Below are 26,655 nucleotides of genomic sequence, written 5' to 3' on the forward strand. Positions count from 1 at the left end.
CATGGAGTACACATGAGGAGACATTCCTGGCTGAGACTTACCTCTCTAAAGCCTGAAGCGCAGCAAAAGATTGCTAACTTGCCTTTCTCTGGCACGACGTTGTTCGGGTCTCATGCGGATGACGAAATGGCCCGCATGAAGGCCGAAGCAGAAACCCTGAAGGCCGTGGGGTTGGAAAAACCCAAGGAACAGAAGAGGTCATTCCGTTCCTATGGCAGGCGTTATTCTAAACAACGCGGCCAAGGGCGTCAGTCTGGTCAACACCAACACCAGCACCAGCAGCAACAACAGTTCCCGAGGCAGTCCTTTAAAAAGCGCCAGAGGGGCAGAGGCCAGCATCAATCCTCGTCGGGGAACAAAGGCCCGGCCGGGTCGAAGCCCTGAAAGGTCACTTCCCCCTCATCCGTTACCCGCTCCGGTGGGGGGGGGGGGGGGGAAGTATTCAATACTACCTGGCAGAGTGGAGAACAATAACTCAGGACAAGTGGGTGCTGAATATTGTTTGCACTGGGTACAGTCTTCGTTTCACCAGCCCGCCTCCACAGATTCCACCAGTGCGCTCTCCCTTCATGGTGCGAGAGCTCCAGTGGGAGGCGGACATTCTGTTGAAGAAGAAGGCAATAGAAACTGTTCCTTTGAGGCAAAAAGGAAAAGGTCTTTACTCAAGGTTCTTTCTCGTCAGAAAAAAGGACAAGAACGAGTTCAGGCCTATTCTAGATCTGCGTCAAGCAAACAAGTGTATCCGCAGAGAAAAGTTCCGTATGTTATCCCTGCATCAGGTTTACCCTCAGTTGCATCGAGGAGACTGGCTGTGCGCCATAGATCTGCAGGACGCTTACTTTCATGTGCCGATCGCACAAAAGCATCGCAAGTTCCTGAGGTTTCTGGTAGGCAACAACCATTACCAGTATACAGTACTCCCGTTTGGTCTGAAGTCTGCACCAAGGACGTTCTCCAAGTGCATGGCAGTGGTGGCAGCACACTTGCGGCGGAACAAAGTGTTTGTGTATCCATACCTGGACGATTGGCTGATCAAAGCTTCCACGTACCAGGAAGCCCAGTGTCATTTCAACAGGACAGCTGCCTTGCTGCATCGCCTGGGACTGCACATCAACATGTCGAAGTCAGTGCCGATCCCTGTGCAGTGTCTCCAGTACTTGGGGGCCTCAGTCAATACTTTGAACGCAAGCGTGTGTCCTTCGGAGGAGAGACGCTTATCTATCCGTTGGAAGGCCCTGCACCTCCTCTCAGCCCACTCTCCTACAGTGAGGACGGTGTCCTCTTTACTGGGGTCGATGGCTTCCTGCATATTTCTCACCCCCAATGCACGTCTGCATATGAGGCCTCTGCAGGAATGTCTGGAGGATCAATGGGACCAGAGGCGGGGGCGTTGGGAGGACAAGATTCATCTGTCCCAACACGCTCTACAGTCGGTGGTGCTCCTCAGAGAATGTCTGCAAGGGGACTCCCTTTCACAAGGATATTCCGGTCCAGACCATAGTGACCGATGCGTCTCTCCAGGGCTGGGGAGCGCATTCGGGCTCTCTTCAGATTCAGGGGATATGGTCACCGACGGAGATGACTTACCACATCAACTTTTTGGAACTCAGAGCAGTACACTTGGCCCTGAAGGCGTTCCATCCCTCCTTCAAGACAAACTCCCTGCTAGTTCAGATGGACAATACTACTACCATGTATTACCTCAACAAGCAGGGGGGCTCCCGTTCACGCACGCTGTCTCGGGAGGCACAGACGATCTGGAATTGGCTGGTGGCCAGGAACCTAACGATCACGGCAACCCATCTGCCGGGAGTGCAGAATTCCCAAGCCGATGCGCTCAGTATGCCCAAGCCGATGCGCTCAGCAGGCTCGTTCAAGAAAATCACGAGTGGGTGCTAAACGACGACGTGCTAGGAGACGTCTTCGCAGAGTGGGGCACTCCGGATATCGATCTGTTCGCTGCGGCAGAAAACAGCAAATGCCGCGACTTCGCGTCCAGGTACTACCAACCAGGGACACTGGGGAATGCCCTATGGATCAGCTGGTCCAACAGCTTTCTCTACGCCTTTCCACCCATTCCCCTGATTCCGGTGGTGCTGATCAAGCTGTCGCAATCCAGAGCCAGGATGACCCTGATTGCTCCGGAGTGGCCGAGGCAATGGTGGTTCACCGACCTTCTTCACCGGTCTGTTCTGCCACACCGGCGCCTGCCGTGTCGGCCGGACCTTCTCACGAAATTCGGAGGACAGATGGTTCACCCCAATCTCTCGTCCTTGAGTTTGGCAGCATGGCTCCTGAGCTAGTACAGCATGGACACTTGAAACTACCTCAGGACTGTATGGAGATCTTGAAAGAAGCGAAGAGGCCGTCTACGAGGACTTCTTACGCCTATAAGTGGAAGAGAATCTGCTTATGGTGCACGGCAAAGGACGTTGACCCTACATCCTGTAAAGATGTTATTTTGCCTTATCTGCTGCAGTTAGCTCAATCTGGGCTTAATTTTCAGTCTATTAAAGTTCATCTCGCAGCTTTGACTGCGTATAGGAAGGGCCCTTGCCAAACCTCATTTTTTCAAATCCCTGTGATTAAAGATTTTTTGGAGGGTTTGCGTAAGGTGTTTCCCCCTGTTAGACGACCTTCTCCACCATGGGAATTGAACGTGGTGTTGTCCAGATTAATGAGGGAGCCTTTTGAGCCTATTCATAAGGCTTCTCTGCAGCATTTGTCCTGGAAGGCCGCCTTCCTTGTGGCCATTTCATCGGCCAGGAGAGTAAGTGAGATTCAGGCTCTGTGTTGTCAAGAGCCGTATACTGTATTCCATGCTTCTAAAGTGGTGATGCGTACTCATTTTAAGTTTTTGCCTAAAGTGATATCTGATTTCCATGTAAATCAAATGATAACTTTGCCTACATTTTGTCAGCATCCCTCCTCTCCTGCGGAGAGGTCTCTGCATTCGCTAGATGTGCGTAGAGTGTTGAAATTCTATCTAGATAAGACAAAAGACATCCGCAGGTCGGATCAACTGTTTGTAAATTATGGTTCAGTAAGAACTGGTCTAGCTACCTCGAAACAGTTCATCTCCAGATGGATTGTGTCTTGTATTCAGCTCTGTTATCAGAAAGCTAATAAGACGTTAGGGGGTAAGCCTACAGCGCATTAGACTAGGGGCAAAGCAGCGACTACAGCTTTGCTTAGGAATGTTCCAATTGCTGACATTTGTAAGGCTGCCACCTGGAAGTCAGTCCATACGTTTACAAAGCATTACTGCCTGGACTCTGATGCTAGGGCAGATGCGCAGGTTGGACAGGCTTCGCTGAGGAATTTGTTTGCACAGTAATTTGTTGGTGTTCGGTTTTTACTCCACCGCTGTTTGTTGGTTGGGATGGGCTTGCCATTCTATTCATAGATTATGACTATACACAGAGATCCCCTACTACAGAAGGAGTAGTTTCTTACCTGTAACTCCAGTTCTGTAGTAGGGGTATCTCTGTTATAGTCATAAGCGACCCTCCCTCCTCCCCGGTGGAGTAACCTGACAGTATCAGGCCTGTTGTTATACACCTTCAAAAAACTGAAAGTAACTTGCTTTGGCTGTGCATCCTGGGATACCGGGGGTCTCTGGAGAGTTCCTTAAAGGCACGGTATCCTTTTAGCAGACACATAATGACAGCCTATAGGGCTTGTCTGTCCACCCCTTCCTCTCTATTGTTTAAAGGGATTTTGGTGAAGGGAGTGTGATACAATAAAGGAACATGTCAGATGTGAATAAAAATGACATTTAAACTTTATTTTGGCTTTTGTGTTCACTTCAGATGAAGTGCTGGCCAGTGCAGCCATATTGTTATTAGGCTGTATTATTTTGTCTGTCTCTTAAGTGTCTTTGCAGGTTTGCAAATGCAGGACAGCTTAAGAGATATTTTGATTGCTCCCGGGTGCCCGCACATGGGCGGGACTATTCCTAGATTATGACTATAACAGAGATACCCCTACTACAGAACTGGAGTTACAGGTAAGAAACTACTCCTTCCGCCTCCGTATTGTCAGTGAGCCACGTCTCAGTAAGAAAAAGAATATCCTGTGCCTCATCGTTAAGTAGATCAAATACTTCAGCGAAGTGCTTTACTAGGGAGCGGCAATTCAAACTGAGAAGTTTGATAGAGTGCAGGGTGGGGGGGGAGAGGAACAGTGTGAACTAGAGAGCGAAAGCCGCACTGAATGCAGCAGAAGGGCCCTTCCAGTCAGGCGCAGAGGTGGGGAGCACATGGGCTTACCTCCTTGCTGATGGCAAGTAGGTCATCTTGGGAGTATGTTTTTTGCAGAAACCAGACCGGCAGCACATCTGGCGCTGTGCAGGCATGGACAGCGCACCAGCTGCGCGCGTCCGCTCCACGGCAGGCATGAAATGGCCAGGGGGCACAACTTGCTCCTCCTGGTCGAGCTTCCGTTTGGTTCAAAGGAGCCAATCAGAGCTCTGCCTGTCCTTCAAGTGCGGAAGAGAAGGAAATGCGGCAATACACAGAAAAATGCAGCACAATAAAACCAGTGTGGTGAGTTTTTAAAATATAAAGGCAAATCGGCATCAGCATTAGTGCGCAGAAGAAAGCGTGCTCAGAGCAGTTAGCAAAATTAGCTCACTCCACCACGGCAGGCATTAAATGGCCAGGGGCACAACTGGCTCCTCCCGGTCAAGCTTTTGATTGGCTCAAAGGAGCCAATCAGAGCTCTGCCTGTCCATGAAGTACAAAAGAGAGGAGCGGCCCTCTGTACTAACACAGTTTCAGTTTCATCGCACGAGACACGTATTGCACGAGGTGTTGGGCGAGGAGTTGACAGAACCAGTGGAATCCCCTCCTCTGTCCATTGTACTTCGTTCTCAGACTCCGGTTAAGTTGGTCTTCAAATTATATGTCTCGGCCTTACAAACAAAGATATCCCCTTACACAAAGGCTCGCCTGGCCTGGCAGGAAGACATTGGGGAACAACTTTCGGATAGCATTTGGTTTTATTGCTGTGAAGTTACCCGTAAAATCTCTCTAAATGGCAGGCATAGGTTGGCACATTTTAAATTTCTCATTAGGGTTCATTACACACCGGAGCGATTGCACAGATATGGGTTGCGTGATTCTGACTGTTGTGAGCGTTGCGAGAGTCCGGGAGCTGTTTTTTACCATTTAGCATGGTTGTGTCCCCCCTGTGGCGGAGTATTTGAGTCTAATTTTTGCCACTCTTGACTGCCATTGTGGGTACCCCTATCACCCCTGATCCTTTATTGGCTCTACTGGGTTATACGAAACCTCTGCAAAAAGAAAAACCATAAACTAATAGCTATGGGTCTTCTCTTGGCCAATCGTAGGCTAGCAATGAGGTGGTTGCGGGGTCCTCTGCCGACAGTGGCTGAATGGGAGAGAGACATGGTTTATTGCAACACCCAGTCAGATGTGTACAACGAGATGCTTCCACCTTCATCCCGTCCCTTAAGTTTTTTGGGCCTTTTTGCTCAATATCAGGAATCCAACTGTACAGTAGCTGAGGTGCAAGAGAACTAAAGCTGAGGTGTTCTACTATTCCATTCTCTCTTGAGGTATCATCACAGAGCTGGGGTTACCCTTTCCTGAAAGTGGCTTGTGGGGTGATCACCTGTTCAACTATTTCATGACCCTTTGTGAGATGGCGCTGTCGCACTGTAGCAGCTGGGTTATGCTGTACGCCTCTTCCCCCTCCTCACCCCCCTAGGTGCAGTATAGTGGTATCTTGTATATTATATGCGACCTGTGATTTTCTTTTTTTGGTTTTGTGATTGTATTTTGTTTTTGTTTGCAAAAAAATTTAATAAATTAATTTTAAAAAAAAGTGCAGAAGAGAAGGAAATTCGGCAAAACACTGAAAAATGCAGCACAATAAAACCAGTATGGTGAGTTTTTAAAATATAAAGGCAAATCAGCATTAGTGTGCAGAAGAAGGCGTACTCAGAGCAGTTAGCAAAATTACCTCACTGCACCACAGCAGGCATTAAATGGCCGGGGGCACAACTGGCTCCTCGCGGTCAAGCTTCTAATTGGTTCAAAGCAGCCAATCAGAGCTCTGCCTGTCCATGAAGTGCGGAAGAGAAGGAAATGCGGCAAAACACAGAAAAATGCAGCACAATAAAACCAGTGTAGTGAGTTTTTAAAATATAAAGGCAAATCAGCATCAGCGTTAGCGTGCAGAAGAAAGCGTGCTCAGAGCAGTTAGCAAAACTCTATTCTAAGGTAAGGAATCTTCTCTGTAAGATAAACAAGTTACTTTCTTTCAGTAATGCATTATCTGGTAGAGACAATATTTAGCTGCAGATTCCTTACAGACCCACCCATGCCTCCCCGCTCTGTGGAGTTACTCATTAGGGCTAGGGTTACTCCCTTTTTTCAGGGCCCTAGGTTTGGCACACGCTTCAGTCAGTCACTTCATGGCTCTGCGCTTTTGACGTGAAAAAGTGAAAAGTACTGATATTCGTGTGCCTGTGTGGTGCTTATATAGGTGACTGCTACGTCATAACTGATGCTAACGGAATGTGCAAGGGGTATTGCTCGAGCAAAAGTTTCCGGATATAGCCTGACGTCTGGGAAATTCGAAGGTAAGGAATCTGCAGCTAGATATTGTCTCTACTAGATAATGCATTACCGAAGGTAAGCAATTTGTTTTCAGTTCAATGGCATGCACCTCGTTTCTGGACGAATGCATTAGGCCCAATCAACCACCCAGCCAGTCTGCAGGTTTGGCAGTACTGATCTTGTCCTAATCAAAGGCTTTCCCACCCGAGCTACTTTAGAACTATTGCAGTCATCCTGGAGCACACCACCCTCTTCTGTACACTGCAATAGTTACTCCAGTGTTCACAGTATGCTCCTTGTACTATTCATACAGCTGCTTCCAGCTGCATGTACAAGTTCTACAAATGAAATTATTGAAAATAAGTTTGACAATTGCACGGTCCTGTGGCATCCCTGCTGTTCTTTTATAATGAGTGTAGGAAACTGGAATTTTGTTGCTGTTGTCCCCCAACTTTTTGCCCCATTTTTGACTACTAGATGCTGGTTTACAACTCTGACAATGCACTGAGGCCTGCTAACCAGACCTCAGTTCCAGGGCTATTTCCCTCCTAAAACAAGTTTAAGTGTAATTGTAACCCTATTGGCAAGGACTTTAGCACCCCTAAAAGTCCCTAATAAATGGTGCCCCTTGTACCTAGATCAGGAGTACTAAAGCGTGTCCCTATAGGCTGCAGCACGTCTTCCGCCACCCTAAGGGACCCACACAAAATGCATGCAGGCTGCCATTGCAGACTGTGTGTCATGGTGCAAACCATGAGTGAAAACACGACATGGCACACTCACTGTGTGTCATGCCAAAGTCACTGCATGTAACATGTTAGTCAACCCTACAGCATGTCTTGTAGCCCTAAGACAGGGTGCATTATATTACATGTGAGGGCATAACTGTATGAGCAGATATGCCCCTGTCCTGTCTAGTTAAATTACCAAATAGTACAGGTGAACAGGGAAACCATCTTAAGTATTTGTACTTGCCACTAGTCACTAATAGTTCCCCAGCTACACGATGGCTTTACTGAAACCTATGGTGTTTGGTGTCAAACACCTTTAATAAATATATACTTTTGCCATTGCTAGATTTTATGACATGCACCCAGAGGGCACCTTAGAGGTGAAACCTTACTAGTCTTCTAGTGTGCTGGTTGACTGGATTCTTCTAGCCTGCCACCTCAAGACACATTTCTGACCCTGCAGGTGAGAGCCCATGCTCTCAGGATGTTGGGAGCAATGCCTGCTCTGGCAGGAGGTGTTATCACCTCCTCCTCTGCTAGTGAATCTGCATGCCAAGTCCAGAGGCTTTAAAGCCTCTGCTGTCTTTGATATGTGACCTCGGCTTCCCCCAGACTTAGAGAATGCCACCCCCTGCCCTGAGGCCCATTTGACACCAGGACAGCCGGGAAATTAGTCAGGGGGTGTGTTACACTTCCAGGCTGGACACACCCCTAGAGTGGGCAGTCTGAAGTGGACAGTCAAGAAAGCATTTCACCATCTTGGCTGTGGTGTAATTAGGAACTCTGGGACAGGGTGATTCCCACTCCTCACAGGAAGTGGTGATCTAGGGGGTGCAATCTATTGATTACTACCCTACGCTCCCCTGAATGCCCCTAAATTCAGTATTAAGGCGACCTCCTGATACCATGAATTCATACTCTACTGACTTAAGACGTAGGACAAAAAAGAGCTGAAGTACACGAGACCTGAGGACTTTGGCGCCAAACCCTGCCTGCCTTCGCCTGTCCCGACAATCTCAAGGACCCGACTTGTCCTGCAGCTCTGCATCCTCCAAATGCCTCGTAGGGCTGCCAGCACTACGCCAACCAGCCAGCATCTCCCTTGAAGTAGAGGAACCACTTCTCTGCAGCCTACAGACACCGGACACGACGTCCGGTACACTGATCTGCTTGCCACCGGGTCCACCTACGCAGCAGCTGCCCAGAAATAAATCACCGTGCTTCAGGAGGTCTGATCAGTCGCTCCAAGTGTGGAGATGCCAGGGCAATAAGGAGCCACCACCCTGCACCATTACCCAGATAACCAGAGCCTGTTACAAGCACCGAGGCTTGTTTGCGTTCAGTCCAAACAACTCCACAACCACCACCAGGACTGACCAGCACATCGAGAGACTCAACTAGAGACCAGCTGCAGTCCAAAAGTCATCTTGCTATGTTTCTTCTACAGGTGCACGGAGAACCGTGGGAACCTCAAACTCGTCGACCTGCCGGACAAACCACCTATGCACTCGAGACCCCCCTCTAGTCCGGGTTTCTTTGAAACAAATGGTGTGTCTGTGGTACTGAGACCTCCCCAAGAGCATAGCCCCCCTTTGGGATCTGCCGGACTGGTCTTCCCATGTAGCCTCTTCCTTAAGGTACTTTTCCCATTGACTACAGCAATTAGTGTTCGAGGCTAGTACCACTGAAAGCACCTCGGCACCCGGACAACCTAGGGCAGGTAAACTTGAACTCTTGTTGCTTTCTTGGGCCATGGCCCCTTCTTACCTCAAGTCCAGAAGAACAGTTCTGTAAGTTGTTTTTCATGTGACCCTATCCAATGTATGTTTATCCCATAGAATAACATTACCACGTTCAAGGTTCATGTCTCCAATCTGACCGCTGTAATTTTCTACTGTTTCTACTGTAAAATTGTATCACGTCTAAAGCACTTACTCGATTACGAAGATCTTGGTGTCTAAAATTTTATACAACTGTTCTTTTTTTAAAATGGTGTTGGAATTCCTTATTTGGTGTGTCATTTATTGACTTTGTAAATGCAAAAAATGCCTAACACTACCTTCTGATAAGCCTGAACTGCTCGCCCACACTACCACAAAAGAGAGCATTTGGGATTATTTAAGTTACGTAAACCAATAAGGGTTGTCTGGACTTTATACATAGTGTGCCTCAATTTTGTACACTACATAGAAAAGCCAGCTTCCTACAATGAGTACCAGAATACTTTAAAACAATGTAGTTTGCTTCTAGTGGGATTTATTACCAGGCAATGTGAAAGAAGCCAAGATTTCAGAACATTTTTGAGGTGTGGGAATTCTTCTGTGACCTATCAACCAACGTTGTCTAAATCTAACAGCATTCAAGACTTTTAAAGAAGAATATGCTACAAAGTAATGGCTTGCATAAAAACATTAACTAAATTAGTACAAAGTGTGCTCGTTTATATTGCATTTCTTCTAAAAGATTCGGAATGCAAACTTCTACCCCTTCATAATGTTGTAAGTTACTCTAAGGGCACAAAAGATATGAGAAACTGAGGATGCTGGCATGTGGACTATTTTAACTTCAAGCCCCTTTCATTTGGCTTATGTCTGTATGGGTTTCCTGATGCTAAAAGAAAATATTTCTGGGTCTGAGAGGTCAGGGTATTTTAGAGGTGATAGGAGGAGGTATGGCTATAAGAACTATTGTGTACAAGTTAGTAGCCTTATCTTTCTGTACATCTAAAATTAAGTGTGCATGTTAAAAAAAAATAATAATAATTCTTACTGTTTGACCTTTTAATTGTAACACAATATCCCCAGAAAGTTTAAACTGGTTTGTGCCTACATTCTCGAGGTTTGTATTTTCCGACAGGAAACCAGAGTGTTTGTATATTTGTTCATTTGCGTGCATCATGGTGAAACATATGAGGTTAGCAGATCAAATGCTGTTTATCTGTAGTATTTATTTACTTGCTGAGCTGGAATGATGCATGTTTTAATCAAATGGTTTACTTGCTAATTCTATTGCAGATTTTATTTAGCCAAACATAGTGGTAGGCAACTGACACTCCAGCACCACATGGGTTCTGCAGACTTGAATGCCACATTTTATGGACCTGTGAAAAAGGTAAGTCTAAGGTTACAGTATTCTTAAATTCTAATGTTGTTTTCGTTGCTTTCATTAAACTTTCGAAGATTTTGTACTTGGGGCACATGGATTACAGTGAGAAAGACTATCATTTTCATGTGTGTGCGTATATGTATATGTGTGCGTGTGTGTATATAATATATATATATATATTTTCACTTAATAAACCATAGGTTTCACACACGTTATAGTTAGGAATTAGCATTTAAAAAACCTTGCAAATTCACTTAAAAAACCATAGGTTTCACACAGGTTCTAGTTAGGTGGATATTTCTCTCGTAAAAAAACAATGAAATTCCCCCGTTCTAGTTAGTTCAGATAACTATAACTCGCGCGCCCGCAATCCACTGCTGATGACGTCACATATTACATCACTCAAGTCATGGTCAGTGGCATCACTCATGACATCACTGACATCATCCTTGTGATAGTGGCGGTTGCGTGAGTTATAGTTATCTGAACTAACTATAACGGGGGAATTTCATTGTTTTTTACGAGAGAAATATCCACCTAACTATAACCTGTGTGAAACCTATGGTTTTTTAAGTGAAGTTGCAAGGTTTTTTAATTGATAATTCCTAACTATAACGTGTGTGAAACCTATGGTTTTTTAAGTGAATTTGTAAGGTTTTTTAAATGCTAAGTTATGTATTTCTTAATATATATATATATATATATATATATATATATATATATATATATATTTTTTTTTTTACCGTGCGCGCACCCCGCGATTTGTTAAAAAAAAAAATTAAATGTTTTTTTCCCCCTGGGGGTCCTTCTGTGACCCCCTGACAAAGGAACTCTCTTCCCTGCCCCCTTTTCACATTTTCCACCTTTTTCCCCCCTTTCCTTTTCAGTGCTTCCTGATTTCGACCGATTCGAATGTTGACTGACATCTAACAACCAATCAGAATTTCGCTCGTGCACCTGTGCGCCCCGTGCACGCACGGTGCGCGCGTATAGATATTTATATGCTTTTAAATGCTATTTTCTCAGGAAATACTGAACAGATTGACACCAGACCTGCAAAAGGCACTTCCCTGACCTGAGGACTACCTCTCTGCCAAATTTCAAGTAATTCTGTTCAGCCGTTCGGGCTGTACCTTCGACTAAAGGTCCTATGGAAAAATGCAGGGGGAAAATGCGTTTTGGGACCCCCCTTTTTTCTCGCCCCCCGCTTGACGAATCACCCCGAGACTTTCAGGGTAGGAGCTGAGCGGAGCGCCCCATTAGTTTTGAGAATTTCGCGAAGATTCGTCAACCGGCGCCAAAGTTATTCAAAATAGAATTTTGAGATTTCCTATGGAAACACGGTCCTAACTATAACTATCTACTGGCGACCGCCAGTAGATCATATATATGTATATGTGTGTGTTTTTAAAAGAAAATGACAATTTAATGTAATTAAACCAAAGAAAACAAAGGAAAGTGTAAAAACAAATCGACAATTTAAGTTAATATTGCCAAATGTAATGTCTATATGTGGTTATCTTCCTCCAATGGTTTGAAAAGTGGGTTTATAACAAACAGTACTTCACCAGAATGTTAAGACTGGAGGGAGGTAGGAGATTGATTTTAATTGGGTGAGGGATCAGAAAAAGGAGGGAGTATCCTTTTAAATGGACACTCTACAAAATGACCCAGTAGAAGGCTTTTTGCCGAAATGCGCCTGCCGGACACTATGAGCACCGAGCACTTTTGAGAAATGAAAATAAACACCTTTGTGGAACATACTGATTTATGCGGTCTTCTGTTTGCAGGCGAAAAGAAGTAGCTGATGGAATACTGGAGTTTAATATATATTTGTATTTTTGCTGAAGAACCAGCTAGCCAGCTGAGACTGGACTTTGGTGGGGCCTTGGCTGGCAAGCAGTGTTTGGGAATATTTCCTACTGCTCTGTGTTCTCTGGTATCCTAGAAACTGTCTTTAGTGTTTCAGAAACGACAAGGAAGAAGGTCTCCAGGATCCTGAACAGTTTGATCTTGGAACATTTTCAGCTGACTGAAGACTGAGACAATGTGCTGAGACAGCTCGAGGGTGGTGCAGTTTTAGTAGGCCGGATTTTCTAATCTGTCGATCTGATTTTTTTATTTTTTTTTTCTCCAGAAGATACCAATCTTAAGCAGATTTCACACAGGACATACCCAGTGTACTGGATATCTGAGGTTATGTTACCTGTATGTTTTATAGTGCTCTTTGTCCTGTGAGGGGATCCTGGCGCTGTAGCAGGTGTGTGGGTCCAAAAAAGATCTTCAATCAAACTCAGAGAGCTAGCTAAAGAAATAAAGGTGACCCATCAACAAGAGGACTTTGAAAGTTTCGATTTTAAAATTCGTCCTGCCTTTTGTCATGTGTACCCTGGGAACATCACCGTCCCAACTAAGTTAGCATGGGCTCTGCAGACATTACTCAGCTTTGCACACGTTACTGCAAAGCTTTATTTGTTAAATGACTTGGCACCTTTCACTTGAGAACAGTCTACTGTGTGCTTTCTCTGCCTGTTCTCAGTATTTAGTCTGAACATTGTGAGCAAGGTCGATAAACAGTGCACCTTGTTATTCTGTTCTGGTCAAGCCTTAGCACCTACACATAACATACCGATGCAGCTGTTTGGGACAACGTACTTTGGTCTTATGGGGATACACAGTTAGGTAATCTACACTTGGAGAGGGACCTTTTCAGGGAGAAGAGCGAGACAACACCTATGATATAGATCTCCCATCTATAGGCTAAGGTATGGGGTCTACTAACAAAGCCCAGAGATCTTCTAATATATAATACTGCTTCTCTCAAGGGGAGCGAGGTTATGCTCCATTGTCTGTTCATTATGACATCTCCCTTCATGATATATGGACTAGCTGCTATGCTGACTGTATTTGTACTATGCATTTTCCTGCTTGTTATGGCACGTATACTGCACGTTGGGGCACGTTAGTTAAAATAAATATTTTAAACTGTTCTCTGTCTGTCAGATCTTATTGTGGACAGATACAAGAGTGCCAGCGAAAGGGTGTGTCTTGCAACCATGAGTCCTGAGAGGTTCGGGAGTGTTGTGTTCTGGAGTGTATTCACAGGAGCCTATTCCTTTATGGCTGCTCGGAGCTAAAGCTCCGTGGAAGCCCCGCTCACAACAACCAAGTGCGGTGCATCAACACACCAAAACCAGCAGGAAAAACTAACTCCCAACATCGGAGCATTGGGACCGTTTGCCGCTGTGGGGGCCGTTCCCCCAAACTGCTTCATTGCCGTGAAATCGACTAAACTCTCGGCAGGCGGTTGCGCCTCAAAATGGCGCATGGGGCAGAGTGGACTCGCTTTTTTGTGTAACAGAGTGGGGGCCGCGAAATCAGGAGCGGGCCTCCTGGGAGACTACATCGGAGGAGTCGCGAGACCCGTTGCTGCCTCCTCTGCATCCCCGGTGGGCGCCTGCAGCAGAAGAGGAGCAACTGCTACCGATGGTGCAGCGCTGAACACACGAGCTGGCCGCCAGAACTGCAGCCAACGCGAGCCAGGAGTACTGGAGCCTCTGTCCGCTAATGGGGCCTGATCGCTGCGTACAAAAAGGAGCCGCGGCCGCAGTGGAGATACCCAACATATTTCTGGAGCTCAGGAATACCTGTAGTTGAAAGCGGAGGTGAGCAGTGTCGTAGTCCCCCTCCTTTGCAGCGATAACACAGCAATACTCTTCTCCTCGTGAGGCAAACGGACACTGGCGCTGGCCTCAAGCTGCTCCATTGCACAACAAACACACTCCTTTGAGGGCAGGGTTCACGCAGCGTTCACTCCCTGAGAGCCTGCTTTTGCACTGCCTCTGGCGATCTCTTCCTGCACCCCGGACCCTAAATGGCGGCTGAATAGGCATCAAGGAGGAGTCTCCTACTGAGACAGCCCAGGAGACACCTGAAGAAGCGGCGCGAATACCCTAGGGGCCCCTGAGAATACATAAGGGAAAGATAAAAATGGGTACCGGTTGAATGGAACACCAGGGGCAGAATCCCTTGCCTGACCCCAAGATGGACACCACAGTGGTCCTTTACCACGATGTGCTACTACTCTTGGACAAAAATTGGACGTCGACCAGACCTCGAGCATCTCTCCCATCTGGCTCACCCATCAGGACATTGAATCTGTGAACTTGCCACCGACCGTTGAGATCTAGCATTTTGGCCGATGCCCGGTGGAGCTACCTTGATAGCTATAGAGGAGATGGGCTGTGGACTTCCCCTCCCCCTGGCCGTCACCTACCCAGCCAGACTTTCAGGCAGACTTCCCTTTGTCTCTCTCCCGTATCTCGCTCCTACCCTTTTACCTTACTCCTCTACCCTTATACGCTCCATTTATCTTGTCTTCTATGCTCTTTAAATGTTTTCTAGCAACAGATGTAACTTGTAACTGATGTAACTTGGTAACAATGTGGAACCTCATGTAAAGCGCTCTGATACCTCCGGGTCTAGCCAGCGCTATATAAAACTCATCAAATAAATAAAAATAAATAAACTTGTTTCTCTGTGGGTGAGTAGGAGAGCAAGTGAGACACTACAGTCAGTCCCCGGAACTAAGGTGGTAGGAGGACTCGCTCCCTATACACCAAGGTCCTATAATCCTGCTCTTAGTTCAGTTCTTGGGCATAATCCCTGCAAAACCTTGAGATTTTTGCGCCAAAATGTAAGGCTTCATTTTGACCCTCAACGAGACATATCCAGCTGCATGGCGTTCTCCTAAACCACAGTCTTGTCTCCAATGTGCAGGATATCAGCAGAAAGAGGTTGCCAAGTGACCAGAAAAGTCAAGCATTTTGCAAATCACAATTGTATCTCAAAAAGACATCACATTTGTGGTCATGACTGGGAAAGAGTCAACATGCTAGAGGTCGCAATGGTTCTCCCATTAGGGCTTGATTCTTTAGTAGCAATCATATGAATTTGTCAGAAGCCTACATGCACATGAAAGGATATGGGGAACAATTTGGGGTCTTTTGAATTTCGAATCATTATTTATGATTTAATCAAAGTTGATTTAATGTAATCGGATTTGATTTTCTTTGCGAGAGACCCAGCATATCATATCGCAATCCAGAGATGTTGGTTCTTGTGAGTTGCATATGAGATCTATATTAACCTTCATGAATTGCAGGTTATTTAACATGTTTTGTTGTGCTACTGATTACCAAACAATCCTTACATGTATCCTGTTTTTAATTAATGACATCAGCACATATTTGTTTTAAATGGGTAAAACATATGTGAAAAGCGCGATAATGAATTGCATCCATTAAACTCTGACTAGGCTAGGATGGCTGAAATGTAACATCTAACCTGGGCTCTCATGTAGTCTCTATTTGTTTCTGTTTTTAAAATATTTTGTACTTAAGAGATAGGGAAGCAGTACACTTAACACAGTGATGAAGGCTTGTTAGCTGAAACATGTCTGGTTTCTGTTAGTGAAACAAGTCTATTTTCTGTTTGCTGCTACAAGGATGGAGATGTATGTATATATGTGTGTGTATGTAAATATGTGTGTATATATATGTGTGTGTATGTATATATATGTTCACTGCAAAAACGAAAGGTTATAGGGACGTTATAGTTAAGCTCCGGTTCCACTCATACAAAACCAGTGAAATTCAGCAGTTGTAGTTAGCTGAGCTAACGATAACTCGTGCTCCCGCAGTGCACTGCTTATGATCTCACGTATTACATCTCTCATGACACTGTCAGTGACATCACTGATGGCATTTCAAATGACATCACTGATGGCATCATCCAGTGACTGCGAGTGCTTTTGAAACGTTTGAGGGTTAAATATATATACCAAGGTGTATTGGTGAATCAGTGGGTGTATGAGTACCTGTATAGATGGATCAGTGGGTGCGTGACTGTATAAGTGAGGGATTAGATATCTCAGGGAATGTATGGGTGAGTGTCTGGTTGTGTGACTGTTTGTATCAGTCTGTCAGTTGGTGTCTAAGTGGTTGTATGAGTGGGCATGTGGATGACTGGGTGAGGGTGTATGTATGAATGCCTAAATGGACGAGTGAGTGGGTGAGTCAGTGGCTGTGTGTGTGTGTGTGTGTGTGTGTGTGTAGGGGGCTGTATGGGTGAGTGTGTATGGCTTTGTAGGCGAGTGGATGTGTCGGTTATATATGGGTGAGTAACTGGGTATGTGAAAGGCAGTATAGGTGAATGATGGGGTATATGAGTGTATGGGTGAGTGTTTGTGAGTGGCTGTATGGGTGAGTGTGCTTATTTCAGTGACTGTATATGTGAGTAAAGATGTGTTAGTATCTGTATTAGTAAGTAAGTGGGTGTAACTTTATTGGTGAGTAAGAAGCTGTGTAATTGACTGTATGGGTGAGTGAGTCAGTGTGTGGGTAGCTGTATGGGTGACTGACTCAGTGCGTGGATGAGTGGACATGTTAGTGGCTGTATTTGTGTGTGGGTGTGTGTGTGTGTGTGAACACACACACACACACAACTAAGAATATGTGAGTGAGTACTGGTGTGGGCCTGTAAATGGGTTTGTGAATTGTTGTCTGGGAGTGGGTGTATGAAAGGCTCTATGGGGGTGCGAGTGAATGGGTTAGTGTTTTTGTGGATGATGTCACTCACCATGTCATGAGTGATGGAATATGGGAGGTCATAAGCAGTGCATTCCGGGGGTGTGAGTTATAGTTAGCTCAGCTAACTAGAACTGCTGAATTTCATTGGTTTTGTACGAGTGAAGTCTGAGCCTAACTGTAAGGTTCCTGTAACCTTTGTCTTTTTTCAGTGAATTTTTAAGGTTTTGTAAATTTTATTTTCTTAGCATAACGACCCTGTAGCCTTTTTTTGTGAATGTCTAAGGTTTTTTTAATGTTAAGTAAGCTGCCCATTGCAATGCACAGTGAGGGAATAAACACAGGGCCTGGCATTGTGCAGCCCCCAGATAAGCGTGCTGCTCTTGCCTCCCTCTTGCCATCCATTATCCCAAGTCCATGATCCTGCTCCCTCATTACAGCCATTTGTGGCTATTGTTCTGTCTCTGCCCTTCCTGCTTGCCCTAAACAGTTAGCTTGCTGCCCCATCTAACACTTCCTTGCCTCTGTTGTCAGAGTCCATGCATAAGGCCCCTTGCTCCTGCCCTGCATCTTCCTTTCTGCCCACCATATTCCTTGAACCTGCCACACTCCTTGTCACGGCTCCCCGAGTCTCCTTCAGGATCTGGGCGATGCTTAAAGGGGTCCCCCTCCAGACATCCCCACACTCTGATTGAATAATGCTACAGAGTGTTGAGGTGATCAGGTGAGGGAAAGGAAAGGGTAGGGTCTGCGTGGGAAGGGACACCTGTAAAACAAAGGACATGTGATTACTATCGTCTCTCCCAGTTCCCTACTCTCATAAGGTCTCACTAGGGAATTCTCATACCTGCCACTGTGTTTCCCTGAACTCCAGTCTTCTCTCAGAAATGGCAGGGTACTATATTTACTGAAAGACAAAAAGGCAATCACTGTAACACAGGAATTCCTGACAATTCATTCCTCTACCCTTCCACACTCCTTTGTCCTCATACGTACCAAACACTTCCTCCCCACACGCATGGTATTCATGAACCGAAGAAATAATAACAGAACAGTGGCTTGAAGAACCCTTTTAGTCAGGGCTTCTCTCTCCCACCAATAGGTCTCGAATATCTCAATATCGAACCCAGCTCCCACTCCGTGGTTTTGTTGCAGGCTCCTGATATTTATCAAACAAACAGAAATCACTGGGCCGGCTCCACCCACATGGCTGCCCGATGGCCCCTAACAAAGAACACAGCTATAACAAAGAACTCTTTACACCACAGTCGTCTTGACTCCAGCAACGGGTTAGTCCGCCGTGCTCGAGTTCACGGTTTACCTGATACGGTGTGCGGGTTTCCTGGCTGGCTGCTTCGGAGAAGCGGAGAGAAAGGGAGGAACTCCCCGTCTGTTGAATCTCCACGGCGCCTTGCAGCGACCCACGCTGTCATCCGGAAATGCTCCGTTCGAAAAGTCCTGGGAACCTCGGCCGATACCCCTGGGCGGTTCCTAACCTGGTGTCACGAAAACTCTCCTCCTGACAGTGGAGGCTTGGAATAGTTGAGCCGCAGCAGCTCACAACTCCGCTGCTGCCTCCTGGTTCCAGAATCACGAACAACGCGTCCGGGCGTTGTTCGGGTCTATAAAGTCATTAGCCCCTCCCCTTCCTCTGGGGTTGCTGGGACTTGTAGTTCCATCGGAAAGATCCTCGAAACAATGTAGGCGCCCTGGCTCTCAAACCCTGACAGTACGCCCCCCTCCCCAGCGCCTCCTTGACCCTGGTTTCTCCGGATTGCGGGCATGAAACCTACGGACTGCCTGAGGGGCATGCACGTTCGTACTCGGTTCCCACGAATCATCCTCGGACGGGAACCCCTTCCAGGAGACCAGGTACCACAAACGACCTCGCCTGAATTTCGAGTCCAGAATGCGATGCACTTCATACTCCAGCTGGCCGTCCCGTATCATCGGCGGCGGCGTTCGGCTCCTGATATTCCTCGCCGGTTTCAGAAGGCCACAGTGAAACACCGGATGTATTCGTAAGGAGGCAGGCAGTTTCAACTGATACGCCACAGGGTTAATTTGTCGTACCACCGTATACGGGCCAATGTACCGGGGATGAAAGATACTGCGCCACCGAAAGCGGATGTTCTTCGTGGAGAGCCACACTCGGTCCCCCACTCGGTAAACCGGCCCCTCTTGTCTGTGACGATCGGCCCATTTCTTGTACTGTTGCTTGGCTCGTCTCAGGGTGGTCTGGAGCTGTTTATGGATCAGGAGGAGTCTGTCCACTTGTTCCTTTACCGCGGGCTGATTTCGTACCTCGCGAGGGATCACCACCGGCAGTGTTGCGGCATGAAAACCATGATTAGCTCGGAAAGGCGTTTCATGAATAGAGCTGTGCCAGGTGTTATTGTATGACAGCTCAGCCAACCACAACAACGAAACCCACGAGTCTGTCGCTTCTTCTGAAAAGCAGCGCAAGTACTTCTTGAGAGTTTGATTGAGGCGCTCGGTCTGCCCATCTGTTTGCGGGTGAAAACTGGTGGACAGAGCGGCCTCCACTTGAAGTGCTTTGCACCACATGCGCCAGAATCTTGCTACAAACTGGGGGCCCCTGTCGGAAATGATCACCCGCGGTAGGCCATGCAGCCGCACCACCTGTGCCAAGAGCATCTGTGCTGTTTGCCCTGCCGTGGGAAGGTTTTTGCAAGGAATGAAATGCCCCATCTTAGTTAGGCTGTCTACCACCACCAAGATGGCGGTAAATCCTTGATCCGGGGGCAGGCCTAGAACAAAATCCATACTGATCGTGTGCCATGGTTGTGGCGGGGTCGGCAACGGCAACAGTTTCCCTCTAGCCTTGCTGTGGTCTCCTTTAGCCCGGGCACAAGTCTCACAGTGAGATACCCAGCGCTTGACATCTGCTACCATACTCTCCCACCAAAAATGTCTTTGTACCAGGTGCAATGTTTTCTGGTTCCCAGGGTGTCCGGCCAGTACCGTATTATGACACCAATTGAACGCCTGTATTCGTAGCTCTTGTGTGGGCAGGAACAGCCTGTCCTTGTGGAGAGGAATGCCATGTTTCAGGACCCGACTGGGGTCTTGTTCCACCCAACGCTGCCACCTCGTAGGGGATCGACTGGCTTTGACTTGATCCACGAACTTCTCCGCTGTGACCACACACACAACCTTCTCCGGAGGAACAATGGCTTCCAAGGGTTGTTGAGGCACTGCCTCGCTTTCTCCGATTCTCGACAGGGTGTCTGCTTTTCGATTATCCGAGCCGGGACGAAAAGTTACCACGAACTCGTATTCAGCAAAAAACAACATCCAGCGGAGCTGTCTCTGCGATAGAAGCCTTGCCGTTTTCATATATTGCAGGTTCTTGTGATCTGTATATACGGTGACAGGATGCAGAGCCCCCCATAAGTAGTGTCTCCATTCCTGGAAGGCCCGCTTGATTGCCAACAGTTCTTTTTCGGCTACTGAGTAGTTGATTTCCGCAGGACCTAGCTTTTTGGACAAGAACGCCACCGGGTGTAACTGTCCTGTATCCTTGTCTCGTTGAGACAGTACTGCCCCCACCGCAACGTTGGAGGCGTCCGCCTCTACAATGAATGGAACGTCGATTTGGGGGTGTCGCAAAATGGGGGCTGTACAGAAGGCTTCTTTCAGTTGACTAAAGGCTTCCATGGCTTCGGGTGTCCAAATAAAGACGGGCCCCTTTTCTCAACAACCTTGTGATGGGAGACGCTAGTTGAGAGAAATGGGAGATGAACCTCCGATAATAATTGGAGAACCCAAGGAAGCACTGTACGTCTCTCACACAGCTAGGCACCGGCCACTCCTGAACCGCTTTCACCTTCCTCTCAGCCATCCTAAACCCCCACGGACTCAGAATCACTCCCAGGAATTCTACTTCCTTAACCCCAAACTCGCACTTGCTAATTTTGCAATAGAGCCGCTGTTCTTGTAAGCGTTGGAGAACTAGTAGAACATGACTTACGTGTTGTGCAGGTGACACCGAGAAGACCAGAATGTCGTCTATATAAACGATGACAAATCGGTCTATGTACTCTTTCAAGACATCGTTCACGAAATATTGAAATGCCGCCGGGGCATTACACAGCCCGAACGGCATCACAAGATATTCGAAAAGACCGAACCTGGTCTTGAACGCTGTTTTCCACTCATCCCCCTGGCGACCTCGGACCAAATGATAGGCCCCTCGGAGATCGAGCCGGGTGTAAATGGTGGCCTCTTTCACTTGGTCCAGCAACACAGGGATGAGTGGCAACGGGTACCTATTCCTGATGGTGTTTTTATTCAACATGCGATAATCTATGCACGTTCGAAGATCGCCGTTTGCCTTCGATATAAAGAAAAGGGGGGATGCGGCGGGCGAGCGGGAAGGGCGAATGAACCCCAGGGCACAGAATTTGTCTAAATAATCCCGCAGGTGTTTGGTCTCGGGCTCCGATAAGGCGTACACCCTACAAGAGGGCATTGCCGCCCCGTCCACCAGGTCTATCCTGCAATCGTATTCGCGATGAGGAGGCAGGCTCTCCGCGTCCTTTTCGCTGAATACACTCCGATATCTGGCATATTCCGGCGGTAACTCGGTCTCTTTTTCAACTGCCGTGGCCACCTGCCAAATCGGGGCCAGGGCAAGCGTATGGGAGACAGACCCCCTATCCCTCATACACTGCTCTAGGCACTCTGTTGAGTTGAAACAAATGGTTTTGTTTCTCCAATCCATGGTCGGATTATGTCGCCATAACCACGGCATCCCCAAGATTATCTCGTATTGGGGGGCCTCAATGATGTTCAACCGGATATCTTCCACGTGATCTTGTATCTCACCTTGGAGAACCAGTTCTATCTCCTCCGTCTGTTCGGTGATGGGACCGGAGGTCAGAGGAGTCCCATCCACTGCTAACACCTTCTCAGGTTTGAGCACGGGAACCCTACCCAAGCTCAACTTGCGTACCATCCCTTCATCCATAAAGTTGCCCGTGGCTCCTGAATCAATCATAGCAAGAACCGGATGTGAGGTTGATCCGGTCTTCAGGAGCATGGGCAGCACGATATGGGTTTCGGTCGTCTTGTTCTCACCCCCCGCTAGCGAAGGCAATCTCCACTCTGTCGAGCCGGCTTCGCTGTCGACTTTTTCTGACGGAGCGACTTCTTCCCTGGCAGTGACGGCCACCCTTTTTCCCATGAAACCGGTAGGTCTTTTCTTGGGCTTATGGGGACACTCCCTTACATAGTGGCCCTTCTTCCCACAGTACATGCAGAGTCCCAGGACTCTGCGGCTTTCTCTCTCGGTTTTTGACAATGGAGGCCGAAGTGCTCCCACTTCCATAGGTTCAGGTACCGTCTCCCGAACTGCCTGCGGGGCGCGCCTGTCGGGCTCCCATCCTCCTGAGACCCTCTCACTCTTTCTCCTATCTCCCCCTCTCTCTGCGAGCCTATGATCGAGGCGTAGCGTTAGGTTAATTAAATCCGTACAGGTCCTGGGTTGGGGATCTATCTGTGCCAGTACGTCTTTAAGGTCGTCCGTCAACCCTTGATAGTACAAGGCCATTCTCTTTTCCTCGGGCCATGCTGTCTCCCCCACTAGTCTATTGAACATAGTCATATATGTTACCAAGTCTTTCTTGCCCTGACGCAATTCCAACAGCTCTTTGTCTGCACTAAGCGTGGTTGCCCTTCGGTCGAACACCCGTTCGAACTCCGTACGGAAGGCGTTCCAGTCGGTCAGTAATGGATCATCGTTCCTCACCAAAGGAACCGCCCAATTGGCGGCGTCCCCCGTCAGGTACGATACTGCAAACGCCACCCTGGAATGATTCGTCGGGAACGACGAAGGACGACATGAGAAGTGAAGCGTGATTTGTGTGAGAAAAGCCTGTATTTTTAAAGGATCTCCCGCATACCTCTCGGGAGTAGCCAACGGAATGGGCGGGGGTACTGTGACCTGAATTGGGAGTTGCCCAGCCCCTACATCAAAAGGGTTCCTAGCCTGTCTATCCACCCTGTCTCGTAAGGCTGCCGTCTCGGCTCGGGACGCTACCAACTCTTGTTGCATGGCCGCTAGGGCTTGCATCACAGTATCTAATGTGGCCATCTAAGCTATGAGCCCAGACCGGGAGGAGAAACTATCTTGGGTTCGTGATTCTGTCACGGCTCCCCGAGTCTCCTTCAGGATCTGGGCGATGCTTAAAGGGGTCCCCCTCCAGACATCCCCACACTCTGATTGAATAATGCTACAGAGTGTTGAGGTGATCAGGTGAGGGAAAGGAAAGGGTAGGGTCTGCGTGGGAAGGGACACCTGTAAAACAAAGGACATGTGATTACTATCGTCTCTCCCAGTTCCCTACTCTCATAAGGTCTCACTAGGGAATTCTCATACCTGCCACTGTGTCTCCCTGAACTCCAGTCTTCTCTCAGAAATGGCAGGGTACTATATTTACTGAAAGACAAAAAGGCAATCACTGTAACACAGGAATTCCTGACAATTCATTCCTCTACCCTTCCACACTCCTTTGTCCTCATACGTACCAAACACTTCCTCCCCACACGCATGGTATTCATGAACCGAAGAAATAATAACAGAACAGTGGCTTGAAGAACCCTTTTAGTCAGGGCTTCTCTCTCCCACCAATAGGTCTCGAATATCTCAATATCGAACCCAGCTCCCACTCCGTGGTTTTGTTGCAGGCTCCTGATATTTATCAAACAAACAGAAATCACTGGGCCGGCTCCACCCACATGGCTGCCCGATGGCCCCTAACAAAGAACACAGCTATAACAAAGAACTCTTTACACCACAGTCGTCTTGACTCCAGCAACGGGTTAGTCCGCCGTGCTCGAGTTCACGGTTTACCTGATACGGTGTGCGGGTTTCCTGGCTGGCTGCTTCGGAGAAGCGGAGAGAAAGGGAGGAACTCCCCGTCTGTTGAATCTCCACGGCGCCTTGCAGCGACCCACGCTGTCATCCGGAAATGCTCCGTTCGAAAAGTCCTGGGAACCTCGGCCGATACCCCTCGGCGGTTCCTAACCTGGTGTCACGAAAACTCTCCTCCTGACAGTGGAGGCTTGGAATAGTTGAGCCGCAGCAGCTCACAACTCCGCTGCTGCCTCCTGGTTCCAGAATCACGAACAACGCGTCCGGGCGTTGTTCGGGTCTATAAAGTCATTAGCCCCTCCCCTTCCTCTGGGGTTGCTGGGACTTGTAGTTCCATCGGAAAGATCCTCGAAACAATGTAGGCGCCCTGGCTCTCAAACCCTGACACTCCTATCCACTGAGTGTACTGTTTATCTGCTACTGCCCCTTCCACCTCCCTAGCATGAGCAAATGGCTGCCCTCTGTCCCTGCCACCTTCACCCAGCCTGTCCAAGTTGCTTTCTTCATCCCCTCTCTCCTGTACTCCATGGTCCATTTTGCTGCCACTCCCTTCTGCCCTCCATGCTCTGTTTTGCTGCAGCTGCTCCTCCTGCATGCCATGCATGGTTTGTTGTGAAGCCCCTTCCTCTTACATCTTTTGTGTCCAGCCCCTACCCCTCCCTTCTGTTCTCCATGGTCCTTTGTGGATGCCCCTGTCATCTCCCTCTTGCCCACCATGGCTGTTGTGATGCCACTAACCTCCTGCTTGCTATGCATAGTCTTTTGTGCTGCCACATTGTACAGTCAGTTTGCTGACCCTAACCCCCTCCCACCTTTCCTCCAATGTCTGTGTATGCCATTATAGTCTCACTGTTTCCTTCCATGGTGTGTTGTGCTTTCAGTGCCCATCGCTTGTGCCCTCCATGGTCAGCTTGCTGGTCCTGCCCTGCCCCCTTGCCCCTGGCCTCCGTTTCCCTTGTGCAGACCCCTATCCCTTCCCTCCTGCCTTATTTGGTCCTTTGTCATTCCCCTGCCCCCTCCCTCCGGCTCTTCATGGTCTGTTATGCTGCAACTGTCCCTCCTGTCTGCCCGGTATGGTCAGCTTGCTGCTGTTGGCTCTTTCCCCTCTGCTCTCTGTTTTCAGTGTTCATAGCCCTGTCCCCTCCCTATTGCTTTCGATGGTCGGTTGTGCTGCAGTGCCATCCACTTGCCCTATGTGGTGTATTGTGCTGCTACAACCACTGGTGCCTGCTCTGTAAGGTCAGTATGGTGCCCTTGCCCAGGTTCCTCCCGCCTCTCTTATCAGAGTCCAAGTCCCTAACCCATTCCTCCTGCCCGCTGTGATCAAATGTACCTTATTTGCCAACATTTTGAACTTGGTAAGAGGGAAATTTTGAAAAAGAAAAACTGGGGAATTGATTTTCCCCATTGATTCGCATTGGAAAAGGGGAGCTTTTAGGCAGTAGACAGATAATATAAAGATCTTTTGGGCTTAACACCAGGAGTCTCCAACCTGAATCAGATCTGTTGGCATGTATTGTTGTACTATACTGCCTCTTCCTTCTGCCCAAAATGGTCTTCCATTATTGCCACAGCTTCTGAAACTACTGAACAGATTTACACCAAATCAGAACAAGCATTTGCAATGCTTAAAGTCTGGCATTTGCGAGACTTTAAGCTATTGGCATTGTAAATGACAAAGCCTTTTATTTATCTGTTTTGATAATTAACACATAAATTAAAGGCTTTGTCATGTACGATGCCAATAGCTGAAACTCTTGTAAATGCGAAACCTATTTAATTTTAAAGAAGCAGCCGCCATTGCCCTGGGCTGCTAGGAAAGTGAAAGCATGCATGGCGTGCTGAATGTTGCTGGAAAAGTTGCAGGAAAGCATGTTGTGCCTGCAGTAGAAGAAACTCATTAAAGAAAATAGTGCTACAGACTAAATAGGACATACTGTGTAACAGAAGTAAAAGGGGCAGTCCTCATGGGAGGTTACCAATGAAGACAAGTCGGGACTAACAAGCCTATTACCGACTCAGAAGCCAGCATTTACAAAGGACAATGACACAAGCCAATGAAAAATATAGGCGGAGAGTGGGCGGAGCATCAAATCCATACTCGAATACAGAATGCCTTGCAGAGCAGCGCATGCGCTGCCCAGGCTCGACCTAAAAACCAAGCTTTTTGGATCAATATCTAGCTTTCTACCAAATTTGATGCAATTCTTTTCAGAGGTTCAGGCTGCATACATGTTCAAAAATAAAACGCGTTTTAGGACCCCCCTTTTTACTTGGGCCCCCGCTTGTCCGCACACCTCTATACTTTCAACATAGCAGCTAAACCAAAAGGAATATTTGTTGCAAATTTTGTGAAGATTCGTCAAGTTGGAGATGGATATATATATGTATATATATATATATATATATATTCACTGAAAAAACCATAGGTTTCACACACGTTATAGTTAGGAATTAGCATTTAAAAAACCTTGCAAATTCACTGAAAAAACCATAGGTTTCACACATGTTATAGTTAGCTGGACATTTTACTGATAAAAAACCAATGAAATTCCCCTGTTATAGTTAGTGCAGGCAACTATAACTCAAGCGACCGCAATCCTCTGCTTATGACATATGTGTCTTTATGAAAAAAAAATATTTGTAATATATGTATAGCTAAAATTTAATGGAAGAAGACATGGGTAAATAAGTGTCTAAATACAGTATTAGCATCAGCAGAGGATTGCGGTCGCGTGAGTTATAGT

General features: G+C 47.3%; 1 protein-coding gene across 1 annotated transcript in view; it reads left to right on the forward strand.

Annotated features, from left to right (window-relative positions):
• CUL3 (cullin 3) overlaps positions 1 to 26,655 on the forward strand; it is a 611,025-nt gene that overhangs the window by 395,965 nt on the left and 188,405 nt on the right. The window contains exon 12 of the mRNA XM_085634401.1: positions 10,333 to 10,429. Coding sequence (XP_085490527.1) covers positions 10,333 to 10,429 — 97 coding nt within the window. The remainder of the gene's footprint in view (positions 1 to 10,332; positions 10,430 to 26,655) is intronic.

This window comes from Triturus cristatus, chromosome 11 (genome assembly GCF_964204655.1).
Source record: "Triturus cristatus chromosome 11, aTriCri1.1, whole genome shotgun sequence".
NCBI classification, from domain to species: domain Eukaryota; kingdom Metazoa; phylum Chordata; class Amphibia; order Caudata; family Salamandridae; genus Triturus; species Triturus cristatus.